Below are 13,748 nucleotides of genomic sequence, written 5' to 3' on the forward strand. Positions count from 1 at the left end.
TGTCCTCATCTGCTCTCAGATATAGGAGAGAAATAAAAAGTTTTTTAAACCATTAGCTAGCGGTTTATTATAGATACTATTTATTGTGAAGATTTTGTTTATTCTATATCAGAGATGTTTTATCATGTATATCATGTATGTGTTAAATTTTGTCACTTTTATTGTACATTTATTACAATGAAAGTATACTCTATTTTTTGAAGCAGATTGTGGCGTCTTCATTCAAGATTGAAATCATATTTTTGGCAACTTTTTTTAGGTCTATTTTGAGTGTATGATTGCATGTATTAATATAGCTTGTTTGTACCTTTTTCTTGTTATGCTAACAGTTATTCTGAGCTTTGAAGGATGAAGGATTCCCTGCCACATCTTTCCTTCAACTTCCTGAAGTGATGGGAATGTTTAGTATTACCAACTACTTGAATATACTGAGAAACATTTGTGGGCTTAGACTTTTTCTTTGTGACAAATTCTAAGCATAAACTTAATTCACTAAGAAATATGTGGCTACTTAATTTGTCTGTCTTTCCTGAGTCAGTTTTAAGTCAACAATTTTGGGGAAATTTGCATATTTCAAACATACTAAATGTATTGGCATAAGCATATTCACACACATTTCTCATATGCTAGCTACTAAATGTATTGGCATAAGCATATTTTATATCACATAATAACAGCACATTTATTTAATCACATAATCATATTTAAATTATTAAAAATTTAGGGATAAACTACTTCCTTTGTATTGCCTTTTTTTCTTGTTCAGTTTAGCTAGGCATTGATCAAAGGTCCACTTTGTAAATTTTTTATGGTGTGTACATTTTTAGCTTCATTAGTTCAAGCTCTTAAATGTATGATTTCTCTCCTATTCTGGCATTGGTGTGTTCTACCTTTCCTAACTTTTTTTGATGGACATTTAATTCATTTAATGTCTTTCTTCTTCCTTTCTAATATAGCTATTTAATGCTATAATTGCCCTCTCTGTTCTACCACAGCTATACCCATAAGCATTTGATGAAATTGTTCCAATTACCATCAAATTCCAAAGAATTTCCAGTTAGTCTTGTGGTTTCTTCTTCATCCTCATAATTATATACATACATGTTCAATTTCTAACTACTGTGAATTACTTGATGTCATAAAGGGCTACTTTTTTTAGTATTTATTTTTTAACTTTACATATTTTATAAAAAATTATATATTCTTATTTCACATGTGTGAATGTTTTACCTGCATGTAGGGATGTGTGTAAACCTTATGTATGCCTGGTTCCCATAGAGACCAGAAGAGGGTATCAGATCCCCTGGAACTGAAGTTATGGACACTTGTAATATACTACATGGGTGCTGGGAACCAAACTGAAGTCCTCTGAAGGAGCAAAGAGTGTCCTTTACAGCCAAGCCATCTCTCCCACAGACATATTTTTAAATGAGTTGCACTTTAATTTTGCTACAATCAGAGAATATTATATAAAGTACAGAATTTCAGAGTTGTGACCTTCATTTATCTATGGCCTCAATGGTATATTGGGTTGCAAAATTCCCTCAAACTTATGAAGAACATGTATTCTAGAACTATTGGCCATAGTGCTCTACCCGGCATGTGGTAAGTGCAAAATTTTAGGCCAGCATGGTAACTAGTGACATTTAACAAGGAAGTGGGATGGGAACTACCCATAATAAAAGAAGACAATAGCAAAGATTAAAGGGGTGAAACGGCTCAAAAAATTAGCACTTTATAGAACAATGCTAGTAAATTCATAGAGTCATATTCAAATGGATTGAAAAAGATAAAGTGGTTCTCTCAACTCCACAGTATAAGCAGAACTGTCAAATTTTAGGCACATGAATATCACTAGCCTACTTTAAAAGTACTTTATTGATTCTTTGAGAGTTTTATAAACTGTAGCTTGATCACATTCATCTCAAACTCCCTCTGCTAACTTCCTCCAGATCTGTAACCATCTCTATTCCATCTCAAATGTCTTAAAAATAACCCATCAACTCCAATTTGTACTGTCCATATACTCTTGTGTTTGGGAGCATCTGTATATAGTGTGGTTGTCTGCCAGGAGCCACACCCCTAAAGAAATCTGACCCTGACTACTCCTGATGTCACCAAAGGTTCATAGCAGCTTAGTAATGGGGGCGGGGACCCTCATGGTTCCTTTTCCTCTTTCATGGATGTTGAGTAGCTTCATCTTGTGTGGGTCTTACACAAACAACCACAGCTGCTCTGAGTTCATCAGTGCAAGTGGTCCTATCACGTTCAGAAAATACTCTTTTTTCCTGAATTTTTCAAACCAATGGTTGATGGGGCATGTCCTTCTGTATGCTGTGAATATATGTTTCTCTTATTGATTGGTGAATAAATGCTGATTGGCCAGTAGCCAGGCAGGAAGTATAGGCAGGGCTACCAGACTAGAAGTTCTGGAAAGAGGAACAGAGGGAGTTTCACCAAAGAGAGGCCATGTAGCCACCAAAGGAGTAATATTACAGATCATTATGAGTAAGCCACAGCCTTGTGGCAATACAGTTTAATAGAAATGGGTTAATAATTAAGAGAGAGCTAGCTAGTAAGAAGGCTGAACCATGAGTTAAACAGGTTAAAATTAATATAAGCCTCAGTGTGTTTATTTGGGACTAAATGGCTATGGGACCAGGCAGGAGAAAAACTCAGTCCACAAATGGACTTAAAAATCTTTCTGCCTTATTCTCAACAATGGTCACTGAGCCTTAGAGGGAGGGGGTGTTATATAGATGTCCCAGTTGTGGCCATGCACTCTACAATGTCTATTCTCTGCATTTTGAACAGTTGTAAGTTTCTGTGTTAACCATCATCCTCAGTGGGATTCTTTTAAACCTGGGGAAGGTAATAGTAGAAGTCCTCCCACTCCCTCAAAACAATAAAGTCTAGAGGGATTCATCAATCATGTGGGAGACTATTTAGAGATAGGAAAATCAATAAGAAACATGTGCAAGGGATATTCAAAAGATCTCTATTCCTTCAGACATATAAAGCACACACATAGTTGTTGCATGAAATAGACCAACACAAACCCAGAAATCCTTCATACATTTATTCGAGGTAGCTATTAAAAATATTTTATATTCTGGGAAATTGTAAGTGCTTTGCTCATGAAAATAAGTCTTTAAAGTTGGCAGGGGAAACAGTCCCCACAGGTACTGGGTTTGAAGCCAGAGGAGTTAGGTTGACTTAGCAGCTACCACAGGAATACTTGGCACAGCCAGGGGATGAAGTCTCCTCCAACCTGCAAAGAGTCTTAACTGTGCATGAAAGAGAATCTGAAAGCTGACTGTGAGTTTACACCTAGTCCCAACATAGCCTCTTCATCAGCATTCCAAAGCAGGCCCCAGGAAGCTAGGGAAAGAATCTTGCAAGGGGAGAAAAAGAGGTGGATTTCTTTCCTTCAAACCTAATCTGATGATTTCAATCTATATATCTTAATGTCTCTCCAGTGTTCTGACCATCTTACTTCTTTTAAAGAATGTGTCTGCAGGGAATTAACACAAGTAACTTCTCATCTGATTAAACATAAAATAGCAGGTGTCCCTGAGCACAATGGAATTATCAGCACTCTTAATAGAAAATTTACAAAAGCTTGGAAGCATTGGTGGGTTAAAAATATATCTCTTCTTAGGTTTTACAAAAACTGAGCTGAAAATCTGGCTATAACTTAATGTCCTTGAAACAATGGCATAAAAAATACTAATATTGTGGAATTGCTCATAAAAGTACAAGTCCAAAAGTGTTTTAAGGTTATGTGTAAATTCCAAATGGAAGGTTAAAGTAAAGGTAGGTATGCTGGGACAGTCCTCCAATCAATCCCAGCACTCAGAGACTTAGGGCAAAAGGTGCTGTAAGTTTAAGGACAGGCAAGTTCCAGATAAGCCACTTGGTGAAACCTTGTCTTAAAAAAAAAAAAAGAAAGAAAAAGCTTAAATCATTCCCCCATACAAAAATTAGTATGTATTTGAGATTTTTACTTGATTCACTGCTGAGGAAACATATATGTTGCAATAATTAGTTCCAAAAAGAACCCAACAGCAGACACAATTACAGGTTGGGATGGCTGAAATCAATGGGCAAATGCAAGGCCAAGTTCACTTTTCCACAGAGGCTGAACCAAGCAAACTTTTGTGGAACAAAATTTACATGTAAATGGATAGAAATTTATTCTACCAAAGTCCCCGCTTTTTCTCCACAGGTATATTTCAAAGTCTTTCATACCCAACCCTAAAAAATATTATCTGTTTTCTTTTGTGTATACCTATGACAAAGTTGAGCTTAGAAACTGGCCACAGAAGAGTAACCAATGAAATGGTTAGGCAAATATAGTATCTTCAAAACATAGCCGTTTCCACTAAATATTTCCAAACTACTGTTGATCATTAGTAATTAATAACCTATTAGTAATTAAAATCAGCATTTAAAGTAGAAGCGCAGACAAAAGCAGGAGGTTAGTGCACTATTAGTTATCTGAAACTCAGACTTGTGAAACAGCTCTTTCCATTAGAATTAGATAACACAATGGTGTAACGGTATTTTAAGGACACACACTTTCCCACCACATGGATCCACAGTTACCATATTTCCTTATTTCTCAAACCCACTGAGTGGTAGATGCTCCATAAACACATGCTAAATGGGTGAAAGCCCACTATTTGTCGGCATTAAGTTTGGCCCATCACACACACCATCCCATTAAATCTTCCCAATGATGCTTTCTTTATGCTAAACATCACTCGCATGCTACTGACAGAGACTAGCTGTGTGACATCAAGCAGTTACTGTGTCTTAAAGATTGGGGTAAAGAACATCGACGATGGTTTGACAGAGGACGCCCACCTACTGCCTCTCCCCTTCTGTCCATGTAATGTACGCTCATTTTAATTACCATCATTGGACTGGCTGCCTGGAAATCACGGGGTGTTTGTGTTTTATGTTACTTTGACAGAGCATGCTCCCCCAGTGAGCAAGTACCTGTTTATCTTTGTTTTAAGAGAAATAAATGAATAGCATCCCTCAGCAGACAGCTAAATAATCTTGTTCATAGCCTTTCAGATTAACACAGGGTATATACTAGCCCAAACTGTTTTGTTTCCCCTTCGGGCACTGCTCTCCCAGTGTTCAGTATAATAGAGCTAGATCAACACGGCTTAAAGGTGTGGTCTGTTTTCTCAGAAATCAGGACAGCGTATAGGAAGACTGCCCCAGTCCACATTTATTGTATGCTTCCTGTGATGTGGTCCATTTTCTCAGCAGCACCACAAGGGAGGTATTGGAACTATCTCTTGCAAACTGGAGTGCACTGAACACACGAGAATGCTGCATCTCTGGGCTTTGACCCCTTCCTTCTGTCATTTCTCCAAGTCACTCTGCTGGTTGCATATGCTCTTGAGGTTTGCCATTACATTACAGTTTAATTGGTTACTGTTGTTGTTTTGAGGTAGGCTCTCATGTATCTCAGGCTAGCCTGTAACTCACTAGCTAGTTGAGGTAACATTGAACATCTGATTTTCCTGTTTTTGCTTCCCATATGGTGAGTTATAAGTATGTACAACCACAGTTGGCTTATATGATGCTGGGGACCAAATCCCAGGCTTTGTGAAGGACTGCCTAGAAAGTCTACCAATGTAGCTATGATCTTAGCTCTGTTTTTATTTTTTATGAACTTCCCTTCCCTGGTTATCATCACAGACTCCAAGTGTACTGGAGTTCCCACAGCTTTCAAAGTCAGGTAGCTAGCTACTGCAGACTGATATAAATTCTGGAAATTAGTTTCTGGTCACATGGGAATCTGGATGATTTACGTACTATATGTTCATCCTGAGAAGAGCAGAGGTCCGAGAGCAAGGGAGCAGTGTTCTCTGGCTTTTAACAGGTGAGTGTCCACAAAGAAAGGTCGAGGGAACTACAAGACTGCTCCCAACTAACAATCTCAGCTTCCGTGGAAAGGCTATCATAAATGCCCTTCCCAGAGAGTGAGATCAACAACTAACTTCTCCATGGAGTCCTCAACTAATGCCTGTTGAAAACAGGAGCAAACACCCATACATAAACACTGAGTCAAACTAGAACCCAGAAGCAGATGGAGAGGACAAGACCATGCGGTAGAAGTACATAGAGACAGCTTACCTGAACAAGGAGGAGCTAAGGGCCACTAGACTGATAGCTGGGAAGCCAACAGGGGGTCTGACTCGGACCCCCCTGAATATGGGTCTCAGCCAGAAGGTCTGAGCAGTCTAAGAGACCTCAGACAGTGGAGCCAGGATGTATCCCTGGTGCACAAAAGGACTTTGCAAACATATCCCCCATGGAGGGATAACTGCCTTATTCTAGAGATAGGAGAGAAGCCCTAGTCCCTACTTCACAGGACCTGTCAGATCTACATGACCCCAACTGGATGGCATTCCCCTACATATTGTATTGTGGTGGGGGGTTGGGAGGGGAGGGTGTTTAGAGTGCATGGGAGAGGGTAGAGAGGGCAAAAGGGAGGGAAGGAGGGAGGGAGGGCTTGGGGGGTGGGAGGGAGGGAGGGAGAGGGAACTGGGATCGACATGTAAAATAAAAAAAAAAAAAAAAAAAAAAAAAAAAAAAAAAAAAACGCTTTGACTCCAAAATTTAAGTTGAAGAACAAGTTACTGGGGAAAAGTATTTCTATTTTTGTTTCCACAGAAAATGAAAAGATGTGGATTCCTTCCAGACTAATGTGGTTTGATCACACCAGACCGCCTGAAACAGAGTACAAGCTGATCCTACATTCCAAACAGCTGGACAAAACAGCCCTACAGACTACAGCTAGGATATCTGAATCTTCTTCGAATCCCCCAAGACAGCGCCCCTTACCAGCAGGAAGTAGTTTGGAAAGAACGACGCCCAAATTCCCAAATATTGTGTATAAATGTTTGTTTTCATTTAATTGGACTTTGTTATATAAAATTAAATAAAAAATACTCTATAAAAAAAAAAAAAACAGGTGAGTGTCCAAAAGATATGGACCAAATGTTAGTCTGAAATCATTCTCTTCCTAAGTCCCCAAGTAATTCCCTGCCTTCTTTGATAGAAATAGGTTGATCTTAAAGTCAGGGGGTTATTTTTCCTTCCTTTCTTCCTTCCTTCCTTCCTTCCTTCCTTCCTTCTTTCTTTTTTCTTTTTCTTTCTTTCTTTCTTTCTTTCTTTTTTTTTTTTTTTTAACAATTCCAGGTAAGACCTGACATAAATAAGAACATAGTCTTGCAGGTAGAAGGGTTGCCCTAGTGGCTTATCTATATTATTTAATTTTATTTTCACAACTTTGTAATGTTTTTAAGTACTATCTTTATTTTGGAGACAAAGAAGTGAGGTTGAATAACTTAATAACTTGCTGGAGTAAGAAGCTTTAGCTCGAGCTCAGACCCGTATAGTGGATTACTGACACCACAGGTGTTTTGTGGAGACCAAAGACACTGTCTAGAGCAGCTTGACAACTAACCCACACCTCATCCCATTTCAATCACTTAGCCAAGCACTTGGTTATTTCCTCCATTCTGAAGTCATTTAGTCTGAAGGTACTGTTTACCCTCCTTATATAAGTCTCCGGAAGACACATCTGGCTCTTGAGTGCATGTCATAATTCTCACCGTAGCTAGGTGGTGGTGGTGGCACACACCTTTGATCCCAGCACTCAGGAGGCAGAGGCAGGCAGATCTCTGTAAGTTCGAGGCCAGCTTGGTCTATAAAGTGAATTCCAGGACAGCCAGGGCTGGTATACCTAGGAACCCTGTCTTGAATACCCCCCCACACACACACAAAGTGATACCACTGCTTCCACTACCATCATGCAGGAATTAAAGGACCATAAGCAGCCATTATCTAATGGAGATAACTGCTATCTGGTGGATGGTTCCTAATGGACTGATCACTGTTGCAGTAGATCAACAGACCCTCTGTGGGCCTTTGCTGTTCATATACTTTAAGACAGGAACTAGAAAGTGAAATGTAGAAACTGAGTAGGCTGTGTACCTTCACTACCCTCCCCTCAGTCTGGCACACTCCCCTCCTTATTTCTCTAGGATTCAAGGATGCCATTGACTGTACTCTGAGAACCCCCAGACAAATTTTATGTAGGGAGGTGGAAGATCTGCTCCAGATAGCAGAGTTGCATTGGAAAACTGAACTTCAAGGGAAGTACATTTTCCTTCAGGCATCTCCTTCCAAAGTAACAGAAGTGAGCAGACTGAGAAAGACTACTCTTTCTCTTTCTCAGAGTAGAACATGGATTTGGGGAAAGGCTTGGTGTCCAGGTTACTTGTTAATCCCATGGGAAGCAATGTTTTCAACTAGGGGTTCAGGTTTCTATTAAAGGAAAGAAAGGTTCTAGACCAGACTCCTGATTCTCAAGCATCCCTTCCTCTAGAGCAGTGCTCCACAGTCCTGTCTGTCTAAGGCATAGCTGTGAAGGATGGTGGGGAGGAGAGCTGTCAATGTGCAGGTGGAATCTTGGCACCAGACAAGTCCACGTATGTTCCTCCTCACTCTAGTGGGGGTGGGGAGGAAGGTGGGGATGGGACTTTCTTATCCATGCCATCCCCTGCTGAGAGACGTGATTGAAAAGGCCTTCCAGAATATCCTACCTTCCCGCTTTTCTGATTCCAAATACTGCTGTATAATAACCTCAATGGAAAAGTAGTTTTACTATGTGACTTAAATGTGTTCATCTCAGTGACGGTAAGGAGTACAGCATCACTTCAGACACTTAGGCAACCTCAGGTGGGGACAAAGCAGAGTGTGCATCACGGCTGTATGACTGACAGGACAGGACTGGTTTGGTAAGGAAAGGGACTTCCAATATTGATTCTTTTACATCATTAGCTGCACATATGTAGCTAATCAATCAAAAAAGTCAATAGGCTTGATTTATGGGGGTGGGAGGGTGGGGAAAAGGAAAGATTCTCCCACATAGAAAGTCTTCATCTTCACAAAATCCCCACACCAATCCTAAAACCAAGTTGACTGTTCCCTTCTCTTTACTAGAAGTGATGGATTCTTGTTTACTCTAGGATCCACCACTCCCCCCCCCCCATATACTTGCATTACGTATTAAAAATCCGCTTTCCTCCAATAACCACCCGATTCGTTCAGTATCATGGCTTCTCTGATCTGGAGTTTATTGCCTGCTCTAGAGCCAACTTATAGCAGGAAACTTCAATAGGAAAATAGTGTTTTGCTGTATGGGCATGGGGAAAAGCCATCATGATGGGAAGAGGAGGGGAAGGGGGAATGTTTCAGATACTGCAGACTTTACCAGTTATATCATGTTGTCTGAATGACTCACTGTAGATCTGATACTGATTTGGACAGTGTTTCTTCAGCCACTTGCAGACATCCTGCTGGGTCCACAGGGCCACTGGTTTTGACAGCTTCACCGTGGCTGACTGTGGAGAAAAGGAAAGGATGTCTGTTAATGTGGCCCTATTCCAGGAAAGGCACTAATGTTCAACATCCTAGCATGCTTGGAAAAGGCTATAGCCTGAATTCCCTGAAGAGAAAGATGTAGCTCTTGTTTCCTTGTAACCTCAGCAACCTTCGTCAATAGTGAAAACACACAGACAGACAGACAGACAGACAGACACACACACACACACACACACACACACACACACACACACACACACGAAAAGGTGCGAGCAGAAAAGGCAATGAACATTCGACCCATTCTTGAGTTATTATCTGTACTGGAAAACCTCCTAGAAAGTGGAATTTTTAAAATATTGTAGCAACAACACAATAGGTTTTCTAAGCAGGTACTTAAGGTTTGGGGGTAAAGTAGTCATTGTCAAGTGCCTTTGTGGTTGCTGGAAGCATCTCTGTTTCCTCCCTGACATCCCTATTACCTGTTACAGAGCTTGCCCTAGCAGGTGAGAATAATTACTTCAGGACTGAATGTTAGCGGCTTTAGATACCAGCATACTAAAAAGTGCTAGTGTGCCTGGGGGCTCTGGACACAGGGTGGTCCCATGAAGCCTGGGAGCATCAGTCATGCCACAGTGGGAAAGCAAGGAGTCAATTCTGCCAGCACGCAGGGAATGGTAATAAGATAATGAGAGTCCTTAGGCTTTATATAGAAGCCAACTAGTCAAGGCCTTTTACTGCTCACTGCATCTCCCAGGGAACTGATCATAAGTAAAGAAAAATAAAAATTAGAAAGTGAAAAATAAAACAGGAAGTGAAAGGTTCAGTCTTTGATAAATGGTTGATTGCAAATACATTTATTACTAAATGTTGGCTCTGTCTTTTTCCTCATGGATCCCAAGAATTGAAGTTAGGCTAGCTGAAAGCTCCTATGTCAATGATTTTATTGTTTTCAATATTTGTCAAAAAAGGAGAGCTGAAATATTGAGACTTCTTTAAGATAGCTCCACTGGTACCGAGTGTAGGTATTATTTTATTTTACTCCTTTTTCAACCTGTTAGATTAAGGCAAGGAGAAGGCCTTAAGTTGGCAGGAGTGTGAATGATATCTTCCAAATATTTGTGAACATTTTATTTTTATTTTACAGAGAAAGACTTGCTTCGGTTTTAGAATATTTAACAAAAAGCAGTAGGTCTAACCTGCAATTATTCTTTCTGCAATTATTTACTTACTGTTAACTATTATTTGTGGTGAAGAAATTATGACACAAAATATATTTTCTGGTTTGTAATATCTAGTTTGCTTTTGAGCAATATTTAATTACTGCTCAAAGTTCCAATTTTAAGAAAACATTATTAAGAGAGAATGGTACAGATAGTGAAATATTCACCAAAAGATGGGGAGATAGAAAATGCAAATCCTTGCGGTAAATACTCAGGTAGTACTTTTCTTTTTTTTTTTTAATAACTGGATGATTCCTTGGGCCATTACATATAAAATAATTACAAATGATGCTCTCACTTTTTACTTTGCTATATGTGGCAGTTTCAATGTAAAAGGTTCTCATAGACTTCTATATTTGAATACTTGGTACAATTACTTGGGTTAGGAGCATTAGGCTTGGTGGAGGAGATGTGCCACTGGGCACGGACTAGAGCCATGTCCGGAGCTTTCCCTATCTATTTCTGTCTGAATTTTAGTTATGGATCCAGATGTGAACTCTCAGTGATCCCTTCCCTATGGTCACGGGCTCTAACTCTCTGAAACCACAAACCAAATTAAACATTTTCTTTTACAAGTTTATAATGGTTAATTGTGTTTTATTGCTGCAATAGAAAAGTAATGAAGACAACATGTAATAATTTTTGGTGCTTATCAAATTAATCAGAATATATTTTAGCAAAATAGAAAAATATATGGGTACTTTTACATATATGTGCTTATACTTTATACGATGTGATGGCCATCACTTCTGTTACTAGGGGCTAATATTTTTAGCCACTGAATTTCAGCAAGGTATGTGACCATCCTGACAAATGGAGTGCAGTCAAATATGGCCACCTCTGCCTACCACCTAAGGAGGCAGCCATTTTTTCTTCTGTTTGAAAGTTTATGGACTTTTTTTCCTAATCCCGATGGATGAAAGAGGAGAACTTTGTTCTTGAAAAATTCAAGGGAGCATATGTTTTTATAGCTGCTGTTGTTTTGATGTTAATATTGAGTCTTTTTCTTTTGTCCATCACAACATTCTTTCCGTTTGTGTGAAAAAAAAAAAAAAAACAAAAAACAAACACCAACCAACCAACCAAACAACACTCACCCCCCACCCCCAAAAAAAAAACAAACTTAGAATTTGAGAGCTCTTAGGTAGAAGTGTACTTTGTAGCATGTTTCACAAGTCAGCACCTCTGAATCTGGCTCTTTCCTACTCTAAAACTTTCCCCTCAGATTAGCTGAATGAGTTTAGAGCTGACACATCATTACCCTGAAACTCCTGCAAGTTTCGAAAAAGTAAAGCTAATCAGATTTTTTGAAGACTCCTATAAACCAGTCAGAGAAGACTGTAAATTAGGACAGGGAAGGCAGGAGGATGAAGTTGCTTATACATCAATACATTAAACTTCCATCTGGAAAGGTCACCCTTTAACTTGCTCATTTCCTAAGGAACAGGGGGCTTGAGTCCCTCAGCTGGGCTCCAGGTGATGATTTACTCAAACTTGTCAAGTCAACGCAGAGCGCAACCTCACCATCCTGTCATGGACGCGTTTCTTAGATATGTTCCTTTTCATCAGAAACTCAGTGGTTCTAAAGCTAACACTCAAGTTTCCTTCTAACGTATTCTATTAAAACTAAGTATGAATTTGGTGTTATCTGCTTAAAAGGAGTAAACTCAAGCTCCAGATTGTGTGAACTTCCAGTGATATATGACAAATGGAATGGGGGATGGGGCTGATTTCCATTTGTCATTAAAATTCACTGTTTAATGTCTCTCTAATCAATTGTGATTAAAAGTCATGACCCTATTTATCAGCTAACTCTTAACCATGGTTGCATTATTAAATTGTTATTAGTCTTCTACACATTAGCTTGCTAAGGGGTAGCATTAATGAGTCATAATGACAATCCCCCTGTCTGCACTAGTTTTAAAATTTATTCTCTCTCCACTTCTCTTTTGTAACACCAAGATGATCCTTGGCCGTAGTGCCTTGTAGCAGCATCCCATTAACTGCATCCCAACCTCAACTGAGTTTTGAGAATGAATACCATAACCTGATGCCCTGGAAGAGCTTCAAGTTTGCTTCTATGTATAAATTGGAACAACAGGCTAAATCTAGCCCCATACATGAGATTAGCATGTTGACCCTTGCAGAAGGTAACAGCAGGAGGTGTGTAGGTGTCACATCCTTGCACTGCTCTCCTTCTCTCTGCCTTTCAGTGTTCACATTCCTCTTTGTATCTATCACTAGATGATCATTTTCTCATTTTTAAAATAGCTGCTAGGTCTTCTTTTTCCCTCACAGCGAGAGACTAAACCCAAATAATAATAGTTCAAACAGCCGAGACAAAGCATTTCATATTTGCTGTGAACAGTAAACTAATAGAAAAAAAAAATCCTGCCCAACGGCCAACATTAAAAAAACATTTACCCCGGTTTTCTTTCTGCATGCTCAGTTTTACCGCACCATTCCTCGATTTACAACTCCAGAGACAATTTTGGTTTGTTTTGCTGCCCTGAGAGAGGCCCGAGGCAGTTTATTATCTTAACCTCTGTGCTCTGTGACATGAAGCAGGATTCCAGACATTTCCTATCTGAACTAGCCCTGGTCTTTATATTGACAAAGTGAAAATGCATTTCAGACACTTTTACTTTCTCTTATGCAGGGAGACTTTATGCAAGACTCATAGCCTGAGGGAAAGGTTGCTTGCAAAATATGACTGTTTTTGCAAATGATTTTTAATTTTAATTTGTCCATATGCAATAATTTCAGCTGTGTTTTATAGTAATTTATAATTTGTGCTTAGCCAGAAAGTGGTTTTAAATGGTAAATTTTGAGCTTCCCAAGGTAAAGATGAAGCTTTTCTGCTAAGTAATGAAATAATTAAATGCTTGAAATAAATTTAGTATTGAAAGAACATACTGAAAAGTGAATTTAAAGCCAAATTTTATTTTTTAATCTAATTACTCCCTCTTTTTTTTTTCCAATACAAATTCTCTCTTAATTTACTTGGTTTTGAGTTATAAGAGAACACCGTAATTACAAGAATGTAACTACTGTGTAAAGGCTCTGCTGGATGAGTTTGTGTGAGTCCTAAATGGTTGACTGAGAAAAATC

General features: G+C 39.1%; 1 protein-coding gene across 1 annotated transcript in view; it reads right to left on the minus strand.

Moving 5' to 3' along the window:
• The window catches only part of Samd12 (sterile alpha motif domain containing 12), a 421,073-nt gene that overhangs the window by 233,659 nt on the left and 173,666 nt on the right, over positions 1–13,748 (minus strand). The window contains exon 3 of the mRNA XM_051202548.1: positions 9,308–9,437. Coding sequence (XP_051058505.1) covers positions 9,308–9,437 — 130 coding nt within the window. The remainder of the gene's footprint in view (positions 1–9,307; positions 9,438–13,748) is intronic.

Source organism: Phodopus roborovskii, unplaced genomic scaffold, assembly GCF_943737965.1.
Source record: "Phodopus roborovskii unplaced genomic scaffold, PHOROB, whole genome shotgun sequence".
Taxonomy (NCBI): Eukaryota; Metazoa; Chordata; class Mammalia; order Rodentia; family Cricetidae; genus Phodopus; species Phodopus roborovskii.